Genomic DNA, 27,964 nt, shown 5'->3' with positions numbered 1-27,964 from the left:
CAGTTTCTGTTTCGATTCTCTTCCCCGCCCCCGCGTCAGGGCTTTCCCGACGTAATCCGCCAGGCGGGGAGTGTCGGTTTCCTTGGGGAGGAGACGCCCTTTGGTTGGTCCTGGCGAGGACCGGTCGCAGGCACTGTAGGAAACGGAAACAGAAAGCGAATTCGAATAAGACAGCCCCGGTGGAGCCATGCTTCTTATGCAGGTGTTTTCCCTTCTTTGCAGGGTTCTGCCTCAAAAATCAGATGTCTTTCCCACCGCCGTCTAGCATACCCCTTGTCAGTTAAAACGTGCAGGGCTTGAAAGCACGTTATGGGGGACTTCCCAGTGCAGAAGCGAAGAGAAGATGCCTGTAACACTGATGCCAACAGAAGGAGACACCCTTGGTTGGTGCGTACAGGTAGGTTCTGCCCTGACCCCCTGCCCGGTGGTAAGATGCTAAGACTGCAGAGTATGGGGTGAAGAGGTAAAGCTAAGAAAGCTAAGAAGACATCTTTCCAGAGATGTGTAGACCCAGAACGCCAGGATGAAGTGACCCCTGCACCCTTTCTAGAATAAACCTGACTTCCTGTGGGTCCCCCGAAACGACCTCTTTGCTTTTACAGTCTGTGGGGAAAGAGTGAATAATGATAAACACCTTATTTTCTTGCCTCATGTAGTATTTATTTGGCTTTGACCAGGGCCCAGTGACAGACGAAGAGGGACTTTAACCACCAACTCAGCTTAGGAGGAAGCCAAGAATGAAGGTTTTCTATCTCTCAGCCTGTAAGTTCCCCATATTCTTTAATATACAACTTTCCTTTAATAAAACAAAACAAAATCCCCAACAACTTATTTTTGATATAGCTGCCATTCTTTTCTTGGATTCAATACAGAAAGTTTTGGCTGAAGCAGCTAGGAACTTAATTAGCAACTAATGTACCAACTTGTAGTAAACATCAACATTTGTCTATGTCATGAGGGAAAAAAAGACACCCACACTGAAAAATGGCAGCTTCGGTTCAGTACAGAAGCCACATGAAAGTGAGTTCTTCAGGTTGCTACTCATATTCTGCCTCCCTGGGTGGCTGTGGGTAGTAGTGTATATGCTTCATGATGAGAACCTCATGGTCTAGAGTTATGTGGAGGAAGGAGGCGGTCACTTAAGCCTTTAAAAAGATACATTTAGGAAAAGTAATCTGTTAGCAAAGCACATTCAGTGAAGTTTGGATAGGACAGGGAGGCCTGGTGGTGCTTTGGACTAGGTAAGAGAAATACTTGTTTTCGTCAGAGGCATACAAAATATTCAATTGAGCTCTTCATTTTATTTTATCTTATTTTATGTTCTAATGATATTATGTAGCTAAGCTTTTTCTTCCTATGTGGATTGTAAGCTGCTTGAAGAGAGGACATATTTACACAGTAACCAGTACAATGCAAGCAGTAGGTCCTACCAGTAGGTCCTTGCTGATTATCCCCAATGAGAATTTTATTTGCCTTGACCTTAGCAGCTGGTCCAATGTCAGACACATAGTGAGAGTTGTTGAAGCGAAATGCAACTTTGGCCTTGCAGATGAACCTGCTTTATATTATTCTTTAACGTTTCTTCATAAAACACTACTATGTATTTACTTATTTTGGGGAGTTGACCCCTTAAATAAAAGATATCAAATTAGATGCCTCTACAAAAGTATTCAAATGATCAATTTTAGTTATTGGGTGTATGAAGATATCTTTTAGGACTATTCCAAGAAATTCCTTCCATGCCTGCTCTTCAGGTGCTGGCCGGTTTCACTCAGTATGTTAAGACAAAAACCAACCAACCAACCAAAAATCGTTCTGTCCCCTAATACTCATCCCTCTGTCCTTGGGTTTCAAACACTGGAGGATACAAAGGTTTTGATGGTCAAATATGGGGAGATAATGTCATCTTCTTAACACCATGGAACTGCTGTTGGGGTGACAGAAGGTCAAAAGTAGAAGCTTTGATATTTAGTGTTCAGCGTACCTCATTTGTTCATACAATAATTTGAAAATATTTATTAAGTACCTGCAATATGAGCAGTGCTGCTCTTGTGTAGTTAATAAAACTGAACAAAGTTTCTTTTTTTATGGAGCTCACATTCTAATAGGAGTGGAGGACAAATACCAAATAATAGAGAACAAATGCTATGAGGACTATGGTAAGATCCATTCCTGTTTCTGATACTATCATAAATGAGATCATTTTCTTTATTTCTCTTTCAGATAATTCATTTTTAGTGTATACAAATGCTACTGATTTTTGTATATTGATTTCATATCCTACAGCTTTGCTGAATGAATTAGGTGATGAGATCTAATTAGGTTTTGGTGGAGTCTTTAAATTTTTCTCTGTATAGAATCATGTCACCTGCAAATAGATACAACTTTACTTCTTTTTGTCCAATTCAGATGCCTTTCCTTTCTTTTTTCTTGCCTGATTGCTCTGTTCAGGACTTCTAGTACTATGTTGAATATGAGTGGGGACAGTGGGCACCCTTGTCTTGTTCCTGATCTTGGTAAGACCTAGATAATAATGCACATTATAGTTTCACCGGTTGATTTTCCATATAGACAGCCTCCTTTAAATCACACCATTACCATTCCATAATATCCATCAACAACAATTCATATTTATTCTCAAGTAAGAGTCACTTTGCTGGATGAGGATTGAATGATGAGGACTGAGAATGGGTGGGGAAGCCTGAAGGAAAATAGAAAGGAACATCTTTTTTAGGAATCTTCCATCATCTTGATAGGACCCCTTCTGGAAGAAGGAGATTGGGGTGGGGGGTGGAATCTGAGCCAGTCTCTCAAAACATGTCTTTTTTCTTTATCCACAAGTTTGCAGCATGATTTAGTTTATTTTCTGCTTTTTGTTTGGGCATTTTCCTCTGTCAATTTTCCTGATAAGTTTCATTTTCATTCTCCTCCTTGTTGTCTAAATATCAGTTTCTGTTTCCTCTTTCCTTTGGGATAGAAAATCTGTTGAATTTTACCTGTTTCCTTTTTTCTAGACCTGCCTTTTCTTTTTAAACCCAAAAGAAACATTTTAGGCCCCATCACCTCATCAATTTTAAAAGTCACTTGTTAGCATTTTGTTCTCAGAAACAGTAATTCAGAAAGATACAAGATAACTGACTCCTGCCATTATCCAACTTTTCATCTGAGTTTTGTACAATTGAGAAGTAATTGTACTTTTTTTTTCTTTTTGGCAAACTGGAAGTATAATTTCACAGCTGCATGTGGTTTTAAACTTAATCTAGCAGTATACTGTTCTGATTAAGCATCATGACCCTGAGCCAGGACATCAGAACTCACATCTCAGCCCTGCCTCTATTTTTTTTTTTAAGTTCAGGTATTTATTTTGAGAGAGACAGAGACAGCACAAGCAGGGGAGGGGCAGAGAGAAGAAGAAGAAGAAGAAGAAGAAGAAGAAGAAGAAGAAAGAGAGAGAGAGAGAGAGAGAGAGAATCCCAAGCAGGCCCCACACTGTCAGCACAGAGCCCGATGTGAGGCTCAAACTCCTGAACCGTTAGATCATGACCTGAGCGGAAACCAAGAGTCAGTGCTTAACCAACTGAGCCACCCAGGTAACCCTCAGCACTGCCTCTTAATTGCTGTGTGGTTTTAGGAAAAACCACCTAAAATTTTGCACTTGTGAAACAAGAACACCAGTACCATACCATAAGGTTGTTCAAAGGTTAGACCGTAAAGCACTTAGCACCAGTCCAAGAAGTGACTGCCAGCATTCTTATATAAGCAATGAGTAAGAGATGTTGCTACCTCTCAGAGAATGCACAATTTATAGTGGAAATAAATTAGTGACGTATATATAAACCTATATAATAACTAGCCATGTAATTGAGTTTTTAGACAGTATCACTTTTTTCAAGAAACAGAAGCTGATAGACTGATTTAGCAGAGAAGGTTATTGAAAGTGTACTGTCACAGCTTTGTATTTCAAAACAGGAGCTCCAAAACAGAAAGCTAAAACTTTTAGCTAAGTTTATTAGATCCTGATACTCAGTTCTTAATTATTTTTACCAATTCAGTTATAAAGGTCTGGTTGTAAGCATGCACATGTAAACGTCTTTTTACATAACAAACACTGTTAGAAAAAAAAATCAGGTATCAGTGAACATTTTTCCAAACATCTGTTTTTCCAAATGCTTCCTCCATAGCTTAAGTCTTTTCAAAAACAGTCACTTGGACATGTTTTTGTTAAAACAACACCTTTACCTCAAAGGCAGAAATTGGCCATGCTTCTTTTACTTGATTTTAAAACCAATGGTTGAGAGCAAGCTTCAGTCAGAGGGATTAGAGCGTCATTGTGTTTTTCCTTGAAATGGCGGTTGACATTTAGCTGGTAAACACTTGGGGTTAGATGTCTCATCCTGTGTTCATTTTGATTAAAGCGTTGCTGCTCTAATTACTTAATATCCACCCCCATACAATTAGTTAAATATTTTTATTTCACCTGTTCGTATTATAACTGACAAAGTTTTGAAGTAGGTGTGCTATAGAACGAGTTATTGAAATCAAATATTAACATAAATTGAATCAATCTATTTGAATTGCTAAATCACAAAGGGTTAAACTAAGATTTTTTTAAATAAAAAAGCATTGTCAATTACAAAATACCTTTTATTGTTAACCCACTGGATTACATCAATGACATTGAACAATGTCATTTCATCTTCATCTGATGCCTTACTATTTAATTTGTTTGTATTTTATGATAAATTATTATAGTTGTATACGTAAAGATTTTTCTAAGTGAGTACATACAAAAGTTTATTATGGTCCACGGTCAACTACTTTTAGTAATAAGGAATCAAAAACAAACTCCTTGGAGACCTCAGCTCTAGAGAGCCCAAGCACTAGAGGCTGTGATGAATTTGAAGAGCAGAATTAATATGAGTAGAAGAGGAAGATGTGTAGGTGAAAGGAGAGTGAACGTCGGAAAAAGAAGGGCAATTCAGCATTTAGATCTTGGAAGAACATTTCCAATTTCTAGTATTGCTTTGTGACAAATGTCAGTATACTAAGTTAACACATGCAAACTGAATATATTTCATATCATTGCCAGGCATGCAATAGGATATGAAATGTATTCGGGAATTGAATATTTTAATAAAATTAATGTTTCACTTAAGAAACAGTTTATGTTCACTGTAGAAATTTTGGAAGGAAATAACACAATACTGAAGATGATTGTATTAATTACTTGTCCTCCCATCACCCAGGGATAAGCATTATTAATATTTTAAGTGTATTTCCTACCTATATCTTATTATGTAAATACAGGTGTATATGCCTGTGTGCATATACACATCTCTTCAACAAGGAGTGATCTGAGATGAGGAAGAGGTCTCCAAGGAAGAGATCTTCATAGGGAGACCATGTTGACATGCCAAGGGGAGAAAGAGTCTGTGGGAGATTCCCAGTAGCAGGGATGGCCGGGATATTTGGGCAGCAATGCCTATTATTGAATAACAAGCACATTCTTATGTTGCACTTGCTGTACTGACCCTTCTTGGTCCCAGATCTTTCATAAAAGTCTGCCACAAAGAACAGCTTTGTGTTGTGGTGCTTTGGTGAATAAAGGGAGTTGGTGACCCCATGTGGTACAGCAGAGCTGCATAGGAAGAAAATGTATCTGCTGAAATTGTGACAGGGAACGTGGATTGAGAGTTCCATCCAAGGGTGACAATGAGAGCATAAGCCCCCGAGGAATCTTCAGACATCTTAGGGATAGTGCCAGACTTACAATGCTCTGCAGAATGGAAAGGGCCATCTCTGTAGGCATGCTTTCAGCTACAAGATGAAGAATGCTAAGTAAATGTGGTGCAGCCAGAAGGATTGGTTTTTCTCACATAACAAGAGGAGTCAGTGCATTCATTGATGTCAGAACCCTAGGATGCGTCTCATGGTTGCAAAATGGCTACAGTAGCTACAAACATTATTTCTTCTCACAGCTTCAGTTAAAAGCTTGTTGTAGAGGGTTGGAGCATCAAGTTTCTCCCATTTGCTTCCTCCCAACAGTGAAGGGAAAAAAAAATGTCCTAGGAGCCCCTCCCTCGCCCCTGCAGCAGAATTTCTTGTATATTTCATTGGCTGGAACTGGGTTGTATCCTTCCCTAACATAAAGTGGCATCTGCTCATAAATTAAACAATTCTGATATTTAATAGTAAGGCACTGTTTATCCTAGGCGCTCAAACCATTTTATTTAAATTTTAAAATACACAGATGACCCAAGGAAAGCTAGAAAATTTTGTTTTCCAGCTGATTTCCCTACTGGAGCACACATATTGCCCTTGGAGAGCACCCCCAATGGGAGGTAGTGCCAAAGCAGCCGTTCAATTCTTGTTGTGGCCACAGAGTGAGTTAGGAAGTTGTTCTCAAGCCTGGTGAGCTGCATATTAGACTCACATGGAAAGATGTATACAATTATCCACTGCATCCAAATCTCCACTGTTGGAACTTTCGTGTCAGTTATTTTCCCTTTCAATTCCACTTGTGATTCTGCTCTCCAGCCAGAGGTGAGGACGAGGTGTTAGGGCCTCTGCTAGCCTAGTGCTGGCTGAGTCCAGCAGAGTCTCATTATTCATGATAGTTTTGTACTATAAAGTTGTACTGAATCACTGAATACAGAACCACTGCTCTTGGGGATATGCAGAATGAGGTCACACTCTGCTCACAATATTTTAAAAACGAATCAATATATAACCTTGATTTGTGTGTGTTTCTGTTTAAAGACACCTTATGTAATATGTACTGTTGATTCGTTAACATTGAACTCACGCTGAACAGCACTATAACTCATACCTGAGGGAAGCTTATCCAATGCACATTTTCTCTGTGAGATGCATCACAGTTTTCCTGTGCTTGGAAACACCAGATAACACTTCAGGACTCTGCTTGGAGTCATTTTAAACAGTGAAATCACCAACAAAAAGCACAAAAATGCAAAAAATCGGCACTAAATATACCATGAAAAGGACACTTGTTCATAGTATGAGAGCTGAAACAAGAAGGGAAAACTTCGCCTTGTTCAGCCTCGGCTGGGAACATCCGCATCAGGTTATTCAAATTTTTTGCTACTCTGCACAGATCCACCAATGATTCCTCAAAAGTAATGATTTGGGGGTTACAGATAAATTTTAGTGAGTAGGTAAGTAGTTTCCTAGGCTACCCAGGTGAATATGAAAAACTCAGCTGTGCTTTGTGTACTTCCTGGGTCATTCCCATTCAGTTTAGCTAAAGCCAAGATATAAATGAACATATATTTTCAGCACTTTGTTCTGAGAAATGTAGTTTGCAACATTCGTCTACCAAATCCATTGACCTGGACACTGTCAGATATTTGCCTAGAACAAATGAAATGTATTCTACATCACAGAAAATACATACCTTCATGGCAGTAGCACTGTGAACACTTCAGAATGTAAATCTCCAGCAGATATTTGAAAAAAAATGGATCACATATAAATTCAACTAAAAAGGTCATCTAATGTGTGTGAACTGGAAAGTAACAAACAAGGGCAGAAAATCTGAACCTCAGTGACGTTAGAGGAATTTTAGCTTATCTTACACCTAACTGTTACCTAGGCTCTGGGTAGTCCCCAACCCATTGGTTCAGCAAAGAGAATCAGCGACCCCTCTGGTTCAAAACAACTGTCTTCCTTATGTTAAGCAACTGGAATTTCTTATACTTCTTCTACCATTAAGAGGGAAATTAGGAAGACTATCAGGAAATCCAAGTTTCACACCCAATAAAGCTCCATTGTGTAGCCACTGTTATTCCAAGTCTGTCATACCCTTGGTGACTAATATTCAAACTGTACTTTGAGGAAACTTAATATGACATAGTGATACCTTAGAGGGGTATGGAGAGAGGCTCAGTGGGCAAGGCTCTGGGCCCCACTCCTACTCCAAAGACAGCAGATCATCTTTTTTACACTTTATACTTTGGGACTAAGACTAGAGGTACATTTGGAGTAGAAAAGCACACTGGTGGTGTCAGAGAATCTGGTGGTCATGCTAAACAGTCCACGAATATCTATTTGTACAATCAACTACAGTAAGGACTTTCCTCTGGTCCAAGGAATCAAGTTTTAAATAGGCCTCACCTCAAGTCTTTCTGGCATCCCTGACACAATTTCTTCTGAGGAAGACAAGGGACATTAACTTTTGCCTGATAAAAGGCATGATTTTGAATATGACAGTGGCTAATCCCTGATGACCTCAAGGCCATGACTAGGTCAAGAGACTCATTTAAAAAAAAAAAATTGTTGTGAGAAAAAAATTCCACAAAGACCAGAACATGACGTATAAAGAATTCTTTAAAGAAATAGAAATATTGTACCAGAGACTTCTTTTTTTCATTTTATAGAGAGAAGAAGAGAGAGCTCAAGAGGGGAGGGGACAGAGAGAGAGGGAGAGAATCCCAAGCAGCCTTCATGACCAGTGTGGAGCTCTACACGGGGGTCAATCCCACAACCTGAGCCAAAATCAAGAGTCCAGTGTTCAACCGACTGAGCCACTCAGGTGCCCCAAGTAGTACAGCCTTCTTGAACTGTCTCCCAACAAGTCAAAACTCTGAGTTTAGGCTGGGCAGCTGTCTTTGCCCCAGCCATTTTTTCACAGAACCACATATGAGAAAATTTGGGCAAGTTCTGAAAACAGTATATCATATTGTTGAGGGAGGGAAAGGGACTTTGTTGAGGGACGGAAAGGGACTTCTACGCTTGTTATAAGTGAAAGAAGGCATGAGTAGAATCAGTCAGTGACTCAAAGAATGACACACCAATTCACTCAGGCTGCAAATGATACCACATTTTATAAAGCAAATGATCCTAAAATGTGTAATGATTTCATATTTGTACAACTTACGATTTACTTTTTTAAATATTTTAAAATATCTTAAAAATACTTTTGTAAAATATTTCCTGATTCCTGCTAAAATGATTTAATCTTTCTCCTTTAAATTCCTAATTAGGACGTGTGTTTGTGCATTGCATTTGCTTGTCTCTAATGCATATTTGTGTTGAAGGTGTATAGACTTAGGGGAGTTTGCATAGTCCTTCCCAACCTTTAGAACTGGTGCAAAAATTTTGGAACTTAGTTAGCACAGATGGTGTTAATTCATTGATTCTTTCTCCTCCAATGCAGTAAAAGATTCAAGAGAGACATATTGTGTTATGTGGGAATTTGTTTTTAGTTACAGAGCAGTCCAAATTATTTTATTACTACAAGTGATGCACTTAAAAATATTTCAAGATGAAGGATTTATGATTTTAATAGATGGATAAATGTAAATAAGGCTGCAAGCATCGATTGCGAGTGGTGTTTGATTTAATACATTTTATAAATATTTTCTTTTTCAGGAACAGACTAGTTATGTGCACATAAATGTGCTGTATGTCATTGATTAGGAATTAAGAATAATATTTGGGGCGCCTGGGTGGCTCAGTTGGTTAAGCGGCCAACTCTTGGTTTTGGCTTAGGTCATGATGTCATTCGTGAGTTCGAACCCCACATCAGGCTCTGTGCTGACAGTATGGAGCCTGCTTGGGACTCTGTCTCTCTCCCCTCTCTCTCTGCCCCTCCTGCACTCTCTCTCAAAATAAATACATAAACTTTAAAAAAAGGAATTAAGAATAATATCAACATTTAATATTTGTGGAATGCCACAATGAATTGTAGAGAAAACTTGAGCTTCTTCACAAAATGAATTCCAAAAGCTGACCCAGGTTCTCAGGTGGGCCCAAGAACTGCCTGTGGCTCATTAAGTGCCTGGAACTTTGATGACAAGTGACTCTCTGAGGAAGTGGCAGACTCAAAGCAGCCCAGGCCAAGTGGTTGACATTCGGCTGTATCTCCCCATTCTCAGAAAGGTATTCAGAAAGGGGAAGCCAGACCTTGCTTCCTTCCTCAGGCTCTTGTATACAACCTGCTTATAATTGTGTTTCCTCTGCCGCCACCTTGTGGGGTTTTTACTGTCAATATTAACTGTGTCAGAACCGAATTGGCTGGTATCAATTAAGTAAAATCGCAACTATGAACGATATATAGAATTTTTAACAGATAAAAGAAAAGGTAGGTAATCTATATTTCCCAATGGGAAGATAAAGATAAAGATAATTTGGTATAGACTTATTTTATAAAAGCAGAGAACAACATAAAGGGGACTAATGGATCTTCTAGAAGGGAATATCCCCATTTTCCAGAGGAGGAACCAAGATTCATAAAAGTTTTATTACATTGCCCAATGTCACAGAGCCAGAAGATGAACTTGGAGTCAATTATAAAGCTCTAAACTATTTATTGCCCAGTTCTTTTAGGCGTTAGCGTAAACAATAATGACTAGTACCAACTGTTTTAACATGTAAATTTTCTTATTTTTCCAGTATGGTAAGGCCAACAGATCAGAGGTGACTGCCATTGGAAAAACAGTTTGTTACAATTTCCAAGAAGAGGGGCACATCACCCATGGAGGACCACATAGAGAAATGCCAGGGTCAGTCAAGAGGCAGAAGGAACAAGGGAAGCATGGGCAGAAACCTTGATTGTGGTTTCTATGGGAAAGGCAATGCGAGGTAAGGTAGGTAGGGTTAGAATTGACGAGTTTGAATAATTTTAGAGGGCTCTGGGCAGGGAGGTTATCTCTAGCTGCCTGTTGTCCAGCCCCGGGGAGATTAATGCAGAGAAGTACTGTCCTTTGGGGTGAAAGAGCCCAGAAAGGAGGTAGTTTAGGGCAGGGACTGTGGATTGCCTAGTTTACGTATGACAGTTGAGTCATTTGCTATCTCTAAGAATTGCCTGTCTCTAAGAGGGCCAGTCTCTCTCGAGGCGGAGAGGCCCCAGATGCCTGAGAGTCAGGAATACAGAAAATAAGAAAATATAGTACATACACCAATTAACATATTCCCTTGAACTCGCAATGTGTGTGTAAATAAATGAAATCAGTAGTGATAAAGAGAAATTATCCTAACTCTGACATTGGTATTAATTTATGACATTGGTAATTAATTTATTGGTATTAACCACATGATGTGGTTAGCTGATAGTTTTATACATAAATATTACCAAATATCAATCAGGAGGAAATACCAAAATTGATCTAAGTATCGGCTGTTTTTTTCATTATTGAAAAACTATGATAGGGTCACAAACTTAAAGATAAATGTTTTCCTGCAAGGTTGAGATTATACTTACTTTTTTTCAAATTTAGACTGAAAAAGATCTATTTTAGGCACATGCTTTTCCAGCAAAAATTAGTTTTGTTTCCTTCTAAACAGTTTTCACTTTATGTGAATATTTATTTAAAATAATGTGTAGAAAGGTTTTACATCAGAATTTGAATATTAAGAACCACGTGATCTTTCTTTCAATTTTTTTTAATGTTTATTTATGAGACAGAGAGAGACAGAGCATGAGTGGGGGAGGGGCAGAGACAGAGGGAGACACAGAATCCAAAGCAGGCTCCAGGCTCTGGGCTGTCAGCACAGAGCCGGACACGGGGCTCAAACTCACAAACCGTGAAATCACGACTTGATCCAAAGTCGGTCGCTCAACCGACTGAGCCACCCAGGCACCCCACAAACCACTTGATCTTTCTTACCCATCTACTTAGATATTAGTTCTCTCTGTCCCCAGTCAGCATTTTGGTAACTTCTCTTTATTTAATTATGCATTCTGATATCACTACCATTTTCAACAATTTATGAGCAAATCGTTTTGTAAAGCTTCTGTTGCTAGGTTACATTCTCCTTTACTAGAATCATGGTGGCTGAATAAAAACTTACGTTCATGTTCGCTCTCTCTCTCTCTCTTTCTATCTTTTCTATCTCTGTCTCTTCCTCTCTCTCCCTCCTTCCCCCCACCTTCTATATAGCCTATTTGTTTAATCATCCCTTTGGATTTAATTCACCATTCAGTATAATTATTCTATAAATATTTGTTGTATGCAATTTGCCTGGATTTTTGCCTTACCTTACAGAAAAATTAAATGGGTTGAGTTTCTCATTGAAAAGTTGTCAAATTCTGTCAGGATTGTAAGTGTAAGTTGTGGAATTTCTTTTTCTTCAACCTGCATGATATTTTCCACTTGTTCCTGAAGACCCATGCTCTACCCTCTATTTTGCACTGTGCCCTGGGATGCTGACCTTTATGGACTGCATCCATGAACTCTCTTTCCTGCTGGCTTCTGATTGAGATCAGCCAGTGGAAGCACTGACAGGTGATCAGAGGCAGGGGAAAGAGTGAGGTTGTAGTATTTGTTCCCTCAGCTCCCTTCTGTGTAGTTCATCATGTATCCTTCTACTAAAGGTCATGTGTCAGATGGCTGTCTCTGTATAGCTACTCTCTTTAGGTTTCAACACTGCTTCTTTGCCTTGCCCTCTCATCCTAAGGGCAGTAATGGATTCTCATCGTAGCTTGCTCTGAGATGCCCCATCATCCCTTTTTGGGGAATCTTAACTGTATTAACACCTTTGTAAATGGTGACTTTATTGCAGTTTCTCAATTACTATGCTTGAGTGTGCCATCTGCTGTTTTCTGATGGATATGGCAGCGACTGAGTTTTTTGGCTAAAGGCAGGAGAGCAAAACAAATGTCCGAGGTAGGTGAAATGAAGCAAATCTTGGATGGGGCATTAGCTGGGCTTGTTACACCTACCCAGGTTGCTCCTGACACCATTTCTGATCATGAGTCCTCATCAATGTTAGTATATATCATAATCCCAACCTCAGGGACTATATACACAGAGAGCACCAATTTTTTTTTTCTTTTTATTTAGTTCAGTTTTTAATTTAGGATAACTCAAGCAATAAGGTTCTACCCAGTTTAATTCTTTTTTTTAATTGTTTTTTAACGTTTTTATTTATTTTTGGGACAGAGAGAGACAGAGCATGAACGGGGGAGGGGCAGAGAGAGAGGGAAACACAGAATCGGAAGCAGGCTCCAGGCTCTGAGCCATCAGCCCAGAGCCTGATGCGGGGCTCGAACTTACGGACCGCGAGATTGTGACCTGAGCTGAAGTCGGACGCTTAACTGACTGAGCCACCCAGGCACCCCTACCCAGTTTAATTCTTAGTTTAAGCAACATAAAAAGCTCTAAGCATGGGACTTCATTCATATATTCATTCATTCATTCATTCAAAACTATAGGAGCACTGTAGGTTGTCATTTTCCAAACATGAATAAATCAGGTCATGTTTTGTTTTAAAAATATTTTGCAACTCTTTCGATCTGTGTCTCCCTCCATAATTCAACTTATTACTATCTTAGTTTCCTCTTAAAATATAATTGGTGCTACTAATTTCACAAGATTTGGAGGAAACTCAAATATGATAATGTCCAAAATAGCTATGAAAAGCGTCATGTGCTATATAAATAAATAGGTTGTAGTTGTTAAAATTTCTATTACTGGGTCTTATTCTTACCAATAGTTTCACATTGATGAGAGAGAGGGGCAATCTTATCTTCACACATATGCAAAACAACTAAGCATTAGTGTAGAAATGGAATGATCTCAGCTTTTAGTCTGTAATGTGTTTAAGCACTTTTATGTTTTTGATCAAAATATTTTTGTTTTTTTGTAACAGGACTACTCTAACTTAATTTCCATTGTATGTGAGCAAGTTACTAACCAAGGATAAGCACCAGCTAAAATAAGTATTCAGTCAACATTAGTTTTTTCTATATTTCTATAATTTTGAAAGTATATGATCCCATGTTATTAATATGGAGTCTAATTGATATTCACAAGCATGAAACCTGGATTTAACATGTAAGGTGGGTATTTTTCCAACATTTCCTGAGTAACAGATTATTTTATCAAGGTTATTAATCAGTATTGCAGCTTGCTCTTTTACTTTCTTTCTTTTTTAAGTAGGTTCCACGCCAAGTGTGGAGTCCAATGTGGGGCTTGAACTCACGACCCTGAGATCAAGACCTGAGCTGAGATCAAGAGTTGGATGTTCACTTGACTGAGCCACCTAGGCGCGTAAGTATTGCAGCTGTTTTTGAGGATTTTTTTGTGGACACATTTTGTGGTCAACATTTTAGATACAGTTTTAGAATTTCTCAAGAAGTTTGCATTGAATCTAGATTGCTTAATAGTGCCTGATGATCCAAGTGAGGAAGTATGTATTACGAAACTACCATTCTTCACCTCTCTGAAGAGCCCTGTTGACACTTTTCATATATGCGTTACTCTTTTTTAAATTGCTTTTGAGTTTGTGCTTCTGCCAAAAGAGTACTTAATGTTACGGAAATTAGAAACAGAAAAACTGTTGTTGAAAGCTTAGCTGAATAAGGGCAGTTTGTCAAGTGGCTGGTCTCAGTAATAAAAGACAAATAATATTTACTTCTGTCTTATTTGTGAAGCTTATTTTTCTCTGTCCTCACTAGTGGGCATTAACCCTTAGGTACTTGCAATAGTTTTATAATAAAATTGTTACTGGATAGTTTCATTTTATACTGTCACATTTTTATGCCTTGTACAAATAATACATACAGAGCCTTCATTATTCCATACAATATGTTATTCCATAAAAACAATAAATAGTTTCCTCAAAAAGTATGACAATTATTGCATGTATATCAATTAAAACCATGGCATGAAATCTGTATGAATACATTTTAGCATAAAATAGATAAACAAATACTAGGGCAGATCTAAGGTGATGACACAACAGTGGACGTTATGACTAACGTATGGACATATTTCCTCTCCCTCACCTTCCAGATTTGGTGTGCTATATAGATGGAACTGTGCCCCCCTAAAATTCATTTGTTGAAGCCCTAAGCCCCAGTGTAATGATATTGGGAATCATTGGATGGTAATTAGGTTTAGATGAGATGAGGAAGGTATAACTCTCATGATGGGAGTAATGCCCTTATAAGAAGAGACAACAGAGAACTTACTTCCTCTGTCTCTCTCCACCCACATAGTCAGAGGACAGAGCAAGAATGAGGAAGAACCATGTGTGGATACAGCAAGAAGGCGGCCATCTGCAACCCAAGGAGAGAGTTCTGACCAGACACTGCCCCTGCCGGCACCTTGATCTTGGACCTTCAGTTTCCAGAATTGTGAGAAATAAACTCCTGTTCTTTAGGCCAGCCAGTCTATGGTGTTTTGTTATGGCAGCATGAGCTGAGACATTGTGTGTGTGTGTAGTTTCTCAAACTACATGGACTTAAAATTTGCCAGAATCATTTTGCATATGTAATAAGCTATACCTTTTATCTACTAGGTCATAAATCTATTTCTGTTATTAATTTCTAGGAAAATGATGTAAGAGGTATTCATTTCTTGGGCTCCTCTTATTTCATCACCAGCATTAGCAATTAATTTTCACTTTAAGACCACTTTGGAGGAATACCTTCCACGTCCCACCAAGTTCTTCCCTACCTCCCAACAGTTGCTGCATATGTAACAAGTGGAGAATAGCAAGGTTCATTAAGATACAGATGCTGGGTGGTTGGTACAAACCATCACTAGTTAAGCTGTTCACTCCATCCAGCCTCTTAGATCAACAACCTACCTCACACTATCACCTAGTTTCACAGACATCCCAAGTCTCACATGTACCACGTTGAGTTTTGATTTGGCCACCCCAAACAACTCTTCCTTGGTCTTTACCATTGGCAAAGATAAACAAAGCAGGACTAGTTAAAGTGGTAAGGATGATTTTAATCCATAATATACTATTTATACTAAATAATAGGGAAATATTTACAATAACAATAATGGGGAAAAATGTCCAGAGTGGATGGAATTCAACTTTGATTTGTACAGAAGTGACAGGGTATTTAAAAGGGAGAGTGAGAGAATAGGAAAGGAGTAAGTGGGGGCTTTATAGTGTCAGGAAAAAGAAAAATTACAAAAAGCAGTAAGAAGGGTTTAGTTGATGTGAAACACATCTGGGTTTGTCTGCTGGCGTTTCTCCAAGTTAGGCTCCTACCCTCTCACAGAGACTAGGAGAGTAGGCCCGATCTTCAGATGTTGGCTGGAACAAACAGTAAATTCTTTTGGCAGGCTTGAGTTCTCTCAGATAAGTACTTTAAAGGGAGCTACAGTCATCCTAGGGATGCAGCCTGGAGCTGTCAAACTATGTTAGTGTTTGTTCAATTCTTTATAGGTCAGGATTAAGGCCTAGTCAAGAAGAGAGCTCAGAAGAACCCGGCTAGAGTTTGGTCAAGGAGAAAGTTATTTATCACCATGTCATTAAAGGGCAAATCTAGGGGCACCTGGGTGGCTCAGTCGGTTAAGCGTCTGATTTCAGCACAGGTCATGATCTCACTGTGGGTTCGAGCCCTGCATCGGGCTCTGTGCTGACAGCTCAGAGCCTGGAGCCTGCTTCAGATTCTGTGTCTCCCTCTCTCTCTGCCCCTCCCCAGCTTGCACTCTGTCTGTCTCACTCTCAAAAATAAATAAACATTAACAAAATAAATAAATAAATAAATAAAGGGCAAATCGAAAACATCAGTACCTTACCTTAAAAATAAAAAATAATTTCACCACATCTCCCATCTCAGCTGCTAACCCTGGTAAACACCACCATCTCTAAATTACCAACAGATTGCTATCAGATCTCCTTGCTTTTTTTTTTTAAATTTTTTTAATGTTTATCCATTTTGACAGAGAGAGAGAGAGAGAGACAGAGCATGAGCGGGGGAGGGGCAGAGAGAGAGGGCGACACAGAATCCGAAGCAGGCTCCAGGCTCCAAGCTGTCAGCACAGAGCCTGACACAGGGCTCGAACCCACAGACCTCGAGATCATGACCTGAGCTGAAGTCGGACGCTCAACTGACTGAGCCACCCAGGCGCCCCTGGATCTCCTTGCTTCTATGCTAACCCCCTTCAGTCTATTGTCAACACAGCTGGAAGAGTGATCTTTTACAAATTAAATCATATTATATTCTGCTAAGGCCCCAAACCCTCAGTGGGTTCTTAATCTCACCCAGAGTATAAAGTCTTTACAATGCCTAATAAAGGCCCAGGGTGACCTGCCCCATTCCCCCTCCTCTGTAACCATTATTAGACTTTCCCTCTGGCTCCATCCACACCAGACTCACTGGCCTCCTTGCTGTTCTCTGACAGGTCAGAAGGCTTCTGCCTTAGAACTGTAGCTCTAGTTCTGCTGGAACATTCTTCCTGCAGGTTACTACATGTCTAACTTACTCAGGTCAAGTCTTTGCTCAAACTTCACCTTCTCAATGAGGTTACCTTGAGCAACCTGCTCTGTCATCTTACTCCCCCAACCCAGCTTTTGTTTTTCTTTTGTTCCACAGCACTTATCCTCTCCTAACATACCACAGACTTGATTTATTGTCTTCACTTTTTGTTTGTTCTCTCTGCCAGAATGTAACGTCCAGAAGTACAAAACTTCCTCCAACCCTGGTGTATTTTTTTTCTTATTTAAACCATTGCCACATTATAGATGTTCAATAATTTTTTGAATAAATGAATCAGTCTAAGTGAAATTTCTTAATGATATAAAATAAGCTCCTGTAATGTTGTTTTTCATTAGTCGGTATGTCTTGTTATAGTATTTAGCATATATAAATAAATTCTGTGAGAGAGGTAGCCTTTGGCTCTGCAACTGAAGTTTGCCGAGGAGCATTAAAATTTTACGCTTGGCGCTTATGTCCCTGTCTCTCCTATCCCTACTCCCTACTCCCCCACCCCCCTGTATAGAGGGAAAGAAAAATGAGGTAGCAACAGATAGGAAAGGAAAACATTATTAATTCAGTGTTTGTATTTTACTGGTTAGTTTAATATCTAAATTTATGGTAAGACCAAAGTTCAAGAAGATTAGGAAGAAATACCATAAGTAGACATAATCATGAAAGCTCAATGCTCACCAGAAAACTTGTATCTTGTGTAAGAGAAGTAATTTGATTGGCTCATCTTAGTCAAAACAATGAATTTTCTTGTCTACTTGTCTAGTTATTGGTGTGCTGTTTTTCTACTCCTTAAACCATTTTCTCCTATAGTGTAAATCATTTTTACTGTATTTTAAAATGATACGGTGGGGAGTGGGCAGGGAAGGGAAAATGCATTGTTAGAGATTACATTCTGCAGCCAAGGTGGCCTGAGTTCTAATCTCAGCTTTGCTACCAACTATGCAACTCTGGGCAAGTGATATACAGTTTTCCACCATACTTTTCACATTTGTGAAATGGAGATAATAATAGTATATACCTGATGGAGCTGTTTTGAGCAACAGCTCATCACAGCACACAGTGCCTGTTACACAGTATTCACTCTGTAAGCAGCTATTTTTATAGATTAATGGAGTGTTTTCAGAAAAGAAAATGTATAATTTAAAATTGGAAGTTTTTTTTTTACATTTTAGAAATGTAATGTTCTACATTTTTTTTTTTTTTTTTTACAAAACATTGTGTTTTTACATTTTCATAAAACGACATTGGTCATACAATACTAACTGAATCATGGAGGTAAATTTTCATTACTATATACTTAAAAAAAACCTCTTTATGGGCTCATTTGAATTTTTAAATTCCTATACTAGAAAACTTATAATTTGAAGTACTAGGTTTAGAGAGATGCTGCAGACAGTGGTGTTCTGTACAAGAGGTAAAGTAATTCTCCTTTTACCTTTCTGAGTTCTTGGCTGACACCCCTGTAATAAAAAACAGATTACCAACAGAATAAACCCAGATGTTTAATAACATGTATCTTCACGTATACATGGGAGATACCCAGGGAAAAATTAATAACTTTCAGAGGTGATTCAAGCTTAGATACCATTTTCAGCTAAAGAGAAAAGGAAGAAAGGTGAGGGGGAGACTAGTTGTGGGGAGGTTACCTGGAAAAGCAGTGTAATCAAGTGTAAGATTTGTTATGCAGATTTATGTCTGCATCTTCTCCATTGATAAGGGTCTAAGTTGTCGCAGGAATCATCTTTGTCCTTCCTGGTAGAGAGGGAGGAAGGACACTTTTGTAAATTTATGGCATGATTTTAGGCAAATGCAGGGAGGGCAGGAGCTTTTCTTGTATCTGCTGCTTCTCAGTTGCTTTCAATTCAAAATAATCCTTACGCCAAAGTGGCATATTTTGGAACGGCATCTTCTGCTACCCTTTAGTAGGAACTTCCCTAGGTAGCTCTGTAGCTCCACTGCCAAGAACTGTGAAGGATTTGACATTTTATCTCACTTGTAAGCCAACAAGTAGCCTGTCACAGTTTCATAGAAGTTGCAGATGCATGAGATTCCTCTGTCAGAGACAAAGGATTTTATTGTTCATAGCACAACAGGCAGTGTGAGCTTCAGGCTCCCATAGATTCCTCATGCTCCCAAATCCCTCAGCGTGAGCTGGACCTGCTAGGCAAGTGCTGTGCAAGCAGTTAGTTTGTATCAGAATGGAGGAACTGCAAGTTTTGGAATTTCTTGCTAGCAAACCTACCCAAACTTTGCCCTGGAAGGAGAGAGTATCTTTGTTAGCTTGCAACAAATTTCTCTGCCCTTGAGGGAAATACTATCCCTATCTTTGAAAGTAGATTTGTAGCAATGCAAGAGAGCTAAGGAGACTTGATCCCTGATATACACAAATGCAATACAAATGCAGTCTATTATGATGAAAAAAAAAATGCACAAAAATTCTGACCAGAGATTTAGACTAACACTGTAGATGTAAAACACTCAATCCTTTCTGAGCATTTGAGTATGTAGTTAATCATTTAGAATCAGACCTTGCTATGATTTGTTTTGCTTTGTAATGCATTATCACTTGATGCTTTAACAGTCATGTTTTTCCTTTTGTCAAGTAGGTTTTATCATCTATTTATTTATGCCACTAATTTAACTTTATTGCCTAAAGTATTTCTTATTGTGTTAGAGGAACTAAACACACACTTTCTCAAGAGTCTCCTGTACATTAGCAATCTTCCTTTCTCTCTGCCTCTTCCTGATAAAATTTCAGAAGGTATGTTTCTTCTTTGTTGTGTAGCTGGGCAATTGTTACTCAGCTTTGCAACGTTGTTTTCCTCTGCTAATATATGTCTAAATCTCATCCCCCATCCTTAAAATGTTAAGATACATTTTATTGGTTGTCATATTCTTCAGATCTAATATCATCCTCTTTTTTTTTTTTTTTTTCCATTTTTAAGCTAAAGCTACAGCTATCCTGTTCTCTCATGTGTGTATGTGCATACGGTCTTTTTAAAGCCAGAGCTACAAAATTCATTTGAGTTCCAGAGAATAGCAGAACTATCAAATACTGTTACTTAATACATTAAAATAACTTTTTTCACCATGTGATATAAACCAAGTTGTTGGCTAGGTGCATATAATTGAGGGGCATATCCGAAGAGTTTGCCTAAAGGTTGAGTCATTGGTAGAGTTCCCAGAAAATATACAGGCCATCCTGTGTACTAACGTATAAACAGCGAATGTTTCAGTATAAGTGTATATCTCGTGTGATATTTGGGACCTGCATACATTAAAAAAAAAAATAATTGTTTATTTGAAAATGAAATTTAACTGAACATTCTGTGTTTTTATGTGCTAAATCTGGCAACTCTATTCGCCATTTCTCTATCAAACTACAAATAACCTGGTAAAATTTCGCATGAAGTGGGTTTTAGCTCAGAAGCACTCCCCTTGGGGCAGAGATGATGAAGGTTTCAAAGTTTGATGATGTGACGTCAACATTACGCAAAAATAAATGTGAGTAACTGAAAGTTTTGAAATTCACAAATGTATATTTGGAAGCACAGCTCAAAAGAGTGGAAGAGTAGGCTAAAAGAAACCATGGACTGGCGGGTTTAGGGGTTCTCAGGAAAAGGAAACTTCAACCTGGAGACCCTTGCCAAAAAGAGAGTAAGTAAGTTACCGGAGCAAAGCCTTCTCTGCAGTTTGGTGAGGAGAGAGCGCGAGACCTGAGCGAGCCAATAGGAACTGAGCAAGAGGGGGGCTGGGTGCGTGAAGCCAATCAGAGATGAGGTGGGTGGGATTAGATTCCTTGAAGGCTCGAGTTTCGGTAGCTTGGGCCCCGAGGGACGGGACTCAGCCAATCGGAGCCGAGCAAGGCGGGGTTCGACTCCGGGAAGGGGCGGTCGCAGGGAAGTAAACCCCGCGGCTAGCGCATCTTTCTGCCTTACTTGCTTCTGCATCTGCCTTGCATCTGCATCGGTTCCTCCTCCTTTCTTCCAGTTGGGCGCACGCTGACTCAAAGGGTGACGAGGGACGCTTATTCAGCTCGTCATGGCCTACCCGGGATACGGAGGAGGGGTGAGTCTTGGTCGCTTCTCCGCAGCCTCCGCCCCTGCAAGGTGGAGCGTCCCTGCGGGCGGTGCCAGCCTGAGGGGTCCGCCTTCTGTCTCTGCTTCGCGTGGCTAGTCTCCCGTACTCAGCGGGGCTGAGACTGCACTGTGCTGGAAGCTGGGGTCAAGGGGAGCGGGGAGCCACAGGTTTTCTGGTCCCTGAGGGGCACCTTAGGTGCTCCTTGTGGAGCCAGGGATGTGTTGTGCTTTTAGAAATTGCCTTCTTGGTTTAGAGGAACCAAAGCACCCTTTTCCTGTTCAGTGATGTTTTGTGGTGGACCCACACCTTCCTCAGTTTTGCTACACGTCCTCTTTCCGATTTTTTGACCACTTCTTGTTTTCTTCCCTTTAAGTTGCTTATGAATAAATAAGGTATGCTAAAAGTCTCCTAATTTTTGCTATTCTACCAAGGGCAATCTGTTCTAGATTTTTAGGGGGAAGTGGTCAGGGTTAGGTTACTTTTTCTTACATAACTGTTTATCCTAAATCACCTTTGAGAGTTGGAAGTTGTAATTGTGGTTATATACTCTTTTTAATTCCTAAATTTGGCCTTTTATTGGTCTCTTCTCTTCAAAGAAGTAACTTAAAAAACAAAACAAACAAAAAAACCTCCATGTATTTTTGTTTGTTTTTTATCCATTATATCCTTTTAACATTTACTATTTATTTTCTTAATTGCTTCATGATCTAGTCATGCATTTCCTGGAGTTTGAAGTGCATTTCCTGAGTTCCAATGCTTCCTCCATACCTTTGCCCTGTACACATCTAGTGATGCAGTTCTTCAAACTGTTGGTAGTATCCTACCTTTTTCACTCTCCTCCTCCCCCCAATTTAGAATTCTTTTTTTCTTTTCATTCTGGCAGTCTCTACTCATCCTTCAAGGATCAGGTCAAGATTTTTGTTCAAAATGGAATAATGAACAATCTCGATACTTCTTTCTCCTCCAGACTCATAAAAATGCTCAATAAAATGCCTCTCTGAGGTTTTAAAAATGTATACCAAGTTGCAAAGTGAAAAAAGTAGAGAGAAACCATACCGTAGCAGGAAACAAACATCAGACTATCTACATTTTAACCATGGTCTTACTTCTTACTAGTTTAGGAAACCTTTTAAGTTTTAGGTCCTCAACTGCAGAACGTACATAGTATTTTCATACTTCATAAAGTTGTTGGAAAATCAAATCACATAACAGAAAGTATTTAGTACCTGGCCTATAAAAAGCTTTCAGTAAATATTAGCTGTACATTATTATTGTCGGTATTCGTATTGCTATTCTTACTAGTTTTGAAGACTGTGGTTGGAATTATCACTTTATCTGTTTATTGATGTCTTAAAATATTTTTTTTAAGTTTATTTATGAGAGATAGAGACAGCACGAGTGGGGGAGGGGCAGAGAGAGAGGGAGACACAGAATCCAAAGGAGGCTCACAATTGGAACTCACAAACCAGGAGATCATGACCTGAGCCAAAGTCGGAGGCCAAAGTCGGACAGAGTCACCCTGGTTCTCCTATTGGTGTCTTTTTAAAAGGATATTTTCTGGGGGAGAGGATGTTTGCACCTTATGCAGTTGCCCATGACTAGTTCACAATTTCGTTGTATTTACCATGTATTCTTCTGTGTCCGAGGTATACTACTTCTTAGTTTGACTGTAGGTGAAATTGCTTTTTGTTTATTTCAGTGATGTTGATGGTAAACACTTAAAAATTGTGTGTCATGTTCATCTGCTAAGTTCCTAAAGGTTAGAGAGTACTTTCTTCTGTTACATTTCTTTGATGCCGGATAACATATTAGTGAACTGAATTATGTCGTAATGCCAGACATCTAGGATTTTTTAGCAAACAGCTTTTGTGACAGTGAATTTGGTTGCTTTTTAGGAACTCTTTCTATCCTTGCTTTTCAGTAGACAACTCATAAATATTACTTTAGTGGATAACAAATAATGTTTGCATTTATAATCTTAACCTTTTTCACTCTTATAGTTTGGAAACTTTAGCGGTCAGATGCCAGGAATGCAGCTGCAGATAGGACAACCAATGCCAGGAACAGGGCCAGACCTGCTCCCCGGTGGATACCCAGCGTATTCTGACAGTTATTCCTCAGCAGGAGACCCCATGTGGACATACTTCACTGCTGTTGCTGGACAGGTGAGATGCTAAATATATTGCACAGATATCAGGGTTTTTGTTTTTGCTTTTGTTTTTAAAATTTTTTTTAATGTTTGTTTATCTTTGAGGGAGAAGGACAGAGACAAAGAACAGGGGAGGGGCAAAGAGAGAGGGAGACACAGAATCCAAGGCAGGCTCTAGGCTCTGAGCTGTCAGCACAGAGCCCGACGCAGCGCTCGAACCCATGAATGGTGAGATCATGACCTGAGCTGAAATCCGATGCTTAACTGACTGAGCCTCCCACGTGCCCCACAGATATCAGTTTTAAGAAGTGATTGCTTTTTAAAAGAAATGTCAACTCTGTTACTTAGTGTGTCATTTTAAATGTATATGAAATTTGTATTTAAACTTATCTAGACTGATTTTTCTCTTGAGATCAGAGATGAGGGTAGTCATAATTACTTCATTTTTTTAAAACTCTGTTAGTATGATACCTGACCCATTGTTCATTTCACTGAAAGAGGAAACAGTGTGGTATGCTGCATGGTGACTGAGCCAAAGAGGATTGGGGGAAAGAGGTCTACGTGTAAATCTCCTTGAGGAAGCTGGGGCAGAGCGTCAAAAGGAGACTTTTCAATTGTGAATAGTTTGGGAGAGACTTGAAGGTAAAGCAAATTGGGAAAGGGTAAAGAAAACAGGGCAGAAAGGAGGTTCAGCTACCAGACAAATGAGAAGAGACAGGTTCACACTGAGTCTTAGTCACAGTCCGTATCTCTTCGTTTATACTTACCGATGAAAACTTTTTGAGTAGTTAGAACTTCACAGAACTTTGATAACACTTTTCATTCGGTATTCTTTCGCTTGAGTGTTCACCAGGTCCCATATACCTGGCTGGAAATAGAGGATACACACAGAATTATTATATGTGGCAGACACTTTGTTTTCGTGACCCCAATTCCATTCACAACCTCTTTTTCCCTTGTGTAGTGGTAGTTGGAAAAGCCCCAGTGTCATCCCGGACACCTTTGTGATTAGTAAAGGTAGCCACGTGCCATAGGACTGACCCTTGAGATGTAGGTGCCGTTTCTTTAGGACACTTTCCATTTCTAAGGGAGAAAATCCTTCCTGGGAACTAGTGTTGGCCTTTTTTGCTCCTTACTTCTTGCCTAGAAAGGGAACTTGAAGTTCGGAGGTGCAGCAGTCATCTTGGTACCTTGAGTCAACAAGCTTGAGATAAAGTCCTTTGGATGGGATACATGGGAAAATGCAGAGATCCATGGCATCTTAAAGCTGCCTTACAGTCCTGTTCTGCCTGGCCTTGGACTTCTTGTGCAAAACAATGAACCCTTATTGAATGTTTAAATCTCTTAGGTAGTATTTTCTATTATTTGCAGCTAACTGTAATGCTAACGGTTACATTATACCATTCCAATCCGCAAAGAACTCTTAAGTACTGTAATGCTGGGAATAAGTCTGTTATCTATAAGTGACTATATATTAAATCTATTTTATAAAATTATAACTTAAAACATAGGAACTGGGCATATATATTTAGAGACTTTTATTTGACTTCTGAACTCTTTCAGTGTTAAAATCGTCAACACTAATTTGCTGTGTTTGTACTGTTCTTAGTTTCACTCTCTTCAAAAAGGGTTAACAAAGACTAACATAATTTTTATACTCCTTAACCCGAATTTATAATGACTTTTTCTGTGTGTCTTTTGAACCTACTGCTGTTCACCTTTGCTTCCTCTGTAATCTTTGTTCTTTCCCTACAAAAGAATTTCCATACTCTTCAAGGTCCCTTCTATGTCTCTGAATGTATATAATTCAGAGAAACTTCTTCTGTACACTAAGTGGGCTTTTCCATGAAATGTTAGAGAAGCTCATGGTTGAACAGAAATCATCAGACCACATGGGACTGATTTCCCTCATTTTAATTGGATTGGTCAAGGTTTTTAGTAGATGCAAATTTCTCTTTTCTAGAAAGTTTTAAGTTTGAGCCTAATGTTTACACAATGCGTTATTTCTTATAAATGAGAAAACAATTGATGAAGCTGAGTAATTATAACTAATGTTAGTCTCGGGTGGAGTATCATTTTCCTACTTAAGGAAAGTTAAAGGTGATTTATAACCATGTTATGTTAAGCGTACTAGAAGATAGAATACATTTTTAAAAAAAAATGAGACAAAAGTCATTTCCTACCTTTTCTTCTGATTTAATAATTTGTAAAAGATTGTCTTTTAAAATTTCCTGTGCAATAATTGACAATGACCTGGCATCTGTGCCGTCATTTCATGGAGATACTATTGACAGTGGCAGCTGTAGACTTCCTTGATTGTTTTTGTTTGTTTCTTTGGTGTTGTTTACTGATGATTTCTTCTCCAATCATGTTAGAAATGTATGCCTAATTTTTCAAAGTCTTGAAATATAATAGTGATTTGATATAATAGGGAGGTAGGCAATTGTTTAAATAAAAATTCCTTCTAAGGTCTTTATCATTGGAGGAAAAATTTCTAACCTAGCTTTGCTTCTAAACAAATGGTGATTTTATAAAGTACAACTCTCTTACTAAAGAATTTAAAAATTTATAAGAGAAATCTAAAAACTATGCGTGGCAGAGAAAGGAACACTTAGATACTCTTTGTAGGCACATGGATGATCCATTGGAAAGAATGCTTTTTATTCCTGCTAGAACTACTGGGATTTTTTCTTCTACCGAAATTTTTGTTATAAGGAATTCCCTGCTAAAGATCCATTAAGATATGAGTGTTTATGATACTTCTTAGAAGTAGTTTGGAAACATTTTTTTTTCATTTCTTGGGTCTCTTACAAAAATGAACTCTTAAAAAGTTTGTGTTTTAAATTTGCCTCCCCGATCCTTCCTCAGAGCTATTTTTTTTTGCACTTAGACAATGTCTGTGATGCTTCCAAGTAAATTGCTCTGTATATTTTTATAGAAAATAGGGTGAGATACTGAAACACGATGAAAATATTCAACCTGTTTTACTTTGGTTGTGATTTCTTGTTTGTGTTTAAAAAAAATTTATTTCCCACAATAAGTTCAAACAAGAATGTTTGGGCAGTAATCAGAAGAATACCAACAAGATGCCGGATGACTGGGGGTAATGGTGGAGGGGGGAAGGGATTCTCTCCTCCCGGTTACTGCTTCAGTGGTTACAACCTCAGTATCCCTTAGAAATAATCCCCCCCATGAAAGGGGCATTAAGGGAATGTGTCTGAGACTGTTCTGAACACATTTTGATCAATTTTCTGTTTTAGGTAGAGTTCCAATGACTCTCAACAGATGTTATTTTGACCTACTATAGGTCAGAATGATTATGTTGTTTCTCAGGAGTAGAGAAAATAGATTGTATTTGAAGTGCTTACAAATTAATAGAATATAATTTGTGAAAAATTATTTATTTTGTATGCTCTTCTGTAATTTGCCTTTGTTGTCAATACTTGTCTCTGTTAATTTTGTAGTTGATAATAATGTTTTAAAAAATGCGTGTCTGTTGATTGGCCTAGAACAGCCAGTCAGCACTTTAATATGATTTTATACAGCTGTGCATTAAATCAGGCTATAATTATTTTTTAACAGGATGGTGAAGTGGATGCTGAGGAACTTCAGAAATGTTTGACACAGTCTGGAATTAGTGGAACTTACTCACGTGAGATCTCCCCCACCCCCGTATTTAAAATGTTAAAAAAAATCTTTTTATCACAGGTATACATGCCCATAATTTAAAGAATCAAATAATTCTGCAAAGCTTATTGTGAAGATAACTGTTCCTTGTGTTCCTTGTACATAACTGTCTCCCTGACATTAACTACTCCTAGACGAAATTTCATTCAGCTTTTTCAGGTGACTCTTGAAATTTGCCTCCAGATCTCAAAATAACATACTTTTATCACTATAGATTTTAGTTTTCTTTTTTTAAAGTTTATTTATCTATTTTGAGAGAGAGAGAGAGCAAGAGCAGGGGAGGGAGAAAGAAAATCTCAAGAAGGCTCCATGCTGTCTGTGCATAGCCTGATTCAGGGCCTTATCTCAGCAACCCTGAGACTGTCATCTGAGCTGAAATCAAGAATCACATAACCAACTGAGCTATCCAGGTGCCCCCCTTCTATGAGTGTTTTAATTCTGCTATCATATTCTTAAAATCCAAGAGCTTCTCTTCTTTTTTCATGTAGGTGAAGTCTTCCCTTATCTCTCTGAAACTGTTAATGTATTTTTCAAAGTTTTTCCTTCTTTTGTAAACTGTGTTTTCTCCAATTATTTTTTCCAGTTTGTTTGGTTGTCTTTCATGTTAGATGCTTTTCTCAGGTGTGCTGATCCTTGTCATACATATTTAACTGAAATGCAGGTGAGACGCTCCGAGGTGTTGGTTTGGTATTCACTATAGGCTTCAATGTCTGGTAGTCTGGTGGGGCAGTTTGTCGTGCAACAATGAGAATCAGCGTATTTTGGGATTTCCTTTTGGGCTGGTTGTTTGGTAGGAAAAGAGGATAGAGGACCCAGGAGGGTTCTCAGTCTTTGATAAACAGTTATTT

General features: G+C 38.7%; 1 protein-coding gene and 1 long non-coding RNA gene across 4 annotated transcripts in view; both read left to right on the top strand.

The window, feature by feature from the left end:
* The first annotated feature begins 146 nt into the window (after positions 1 to 146).
* On the top strand, positions 147 to 13,323 carry LOC125911587 (uncharacterized). 2 transcript variants are annotated; one of them, XR_007454374.1, is made up of 3 exons: positions 147 to 397; positions 678 to 762; positions 10,414 to 11,022. It is a non-coding gene; the product is annotated as an uncharacterized LOC125911587 (long non-coding RNA). The 2 variants fall into 2 exon arrangements; XR_007454373.1 differs by lacking the exon at positions 10,414 to 11,022 and adding an exon at positions 12,523 to 13,323 and having other exon boundaries at positions 149 to 397.
* A 7,705-nt stretch (positions 13,324 to 21,028) lies between these two features.
* GCA (grancalcin) overlaps positions 21,029 to 27,964 on the top strand; it is a 29,539-nt gene continuing 22,603 nt past the window's right edge. Inside the window, exons 1-3 of one of the 2 annotated variants that reach the window (XM_049615586.1) lie at positions 21,029 to 21,268; positions 23,281 to 23,445; positions 27,012 to 27,081. In XM_049615586.1, coding sequence (XP_049471543.1) covers positions 21,242 to 21,268; positions 23,281 to 23,445; positions 27,012 to 27,081 — 262 coding nt within the window. In that variant the 5' untranslated portion in view covers positions 21,029 to 21,241. The remainder of the gene's footprint in view (positions 21,269 to 23,280; positions 23,446 to 27,011; positions 27,082 to 27,964) is intronic. The other variant, XM_049615585.1, reaches the window with a different exon arrangement.

This window comes from Panthera uncia (assembly GCF_023721935.1).
Source record: "Panthera uncia isolate 11264 chromosome C1 unlocalized genomic scaffold, Puncia_PCG_1.0 HiC_scaffold_3, whole genome shotgun sequence".
In the NCBI taxonomy this organism is placed as follows: Eukaryota; Metazoa; Chordata; class Mammalia; order Carnivora; family Felidae; genus Panthera; species Panthera uncia.
The sequence above is the reverse complement of the archived record's forward strand: the minus strand, read 5'-3'. Positions and strand labels throughout refer to the sequence as shown.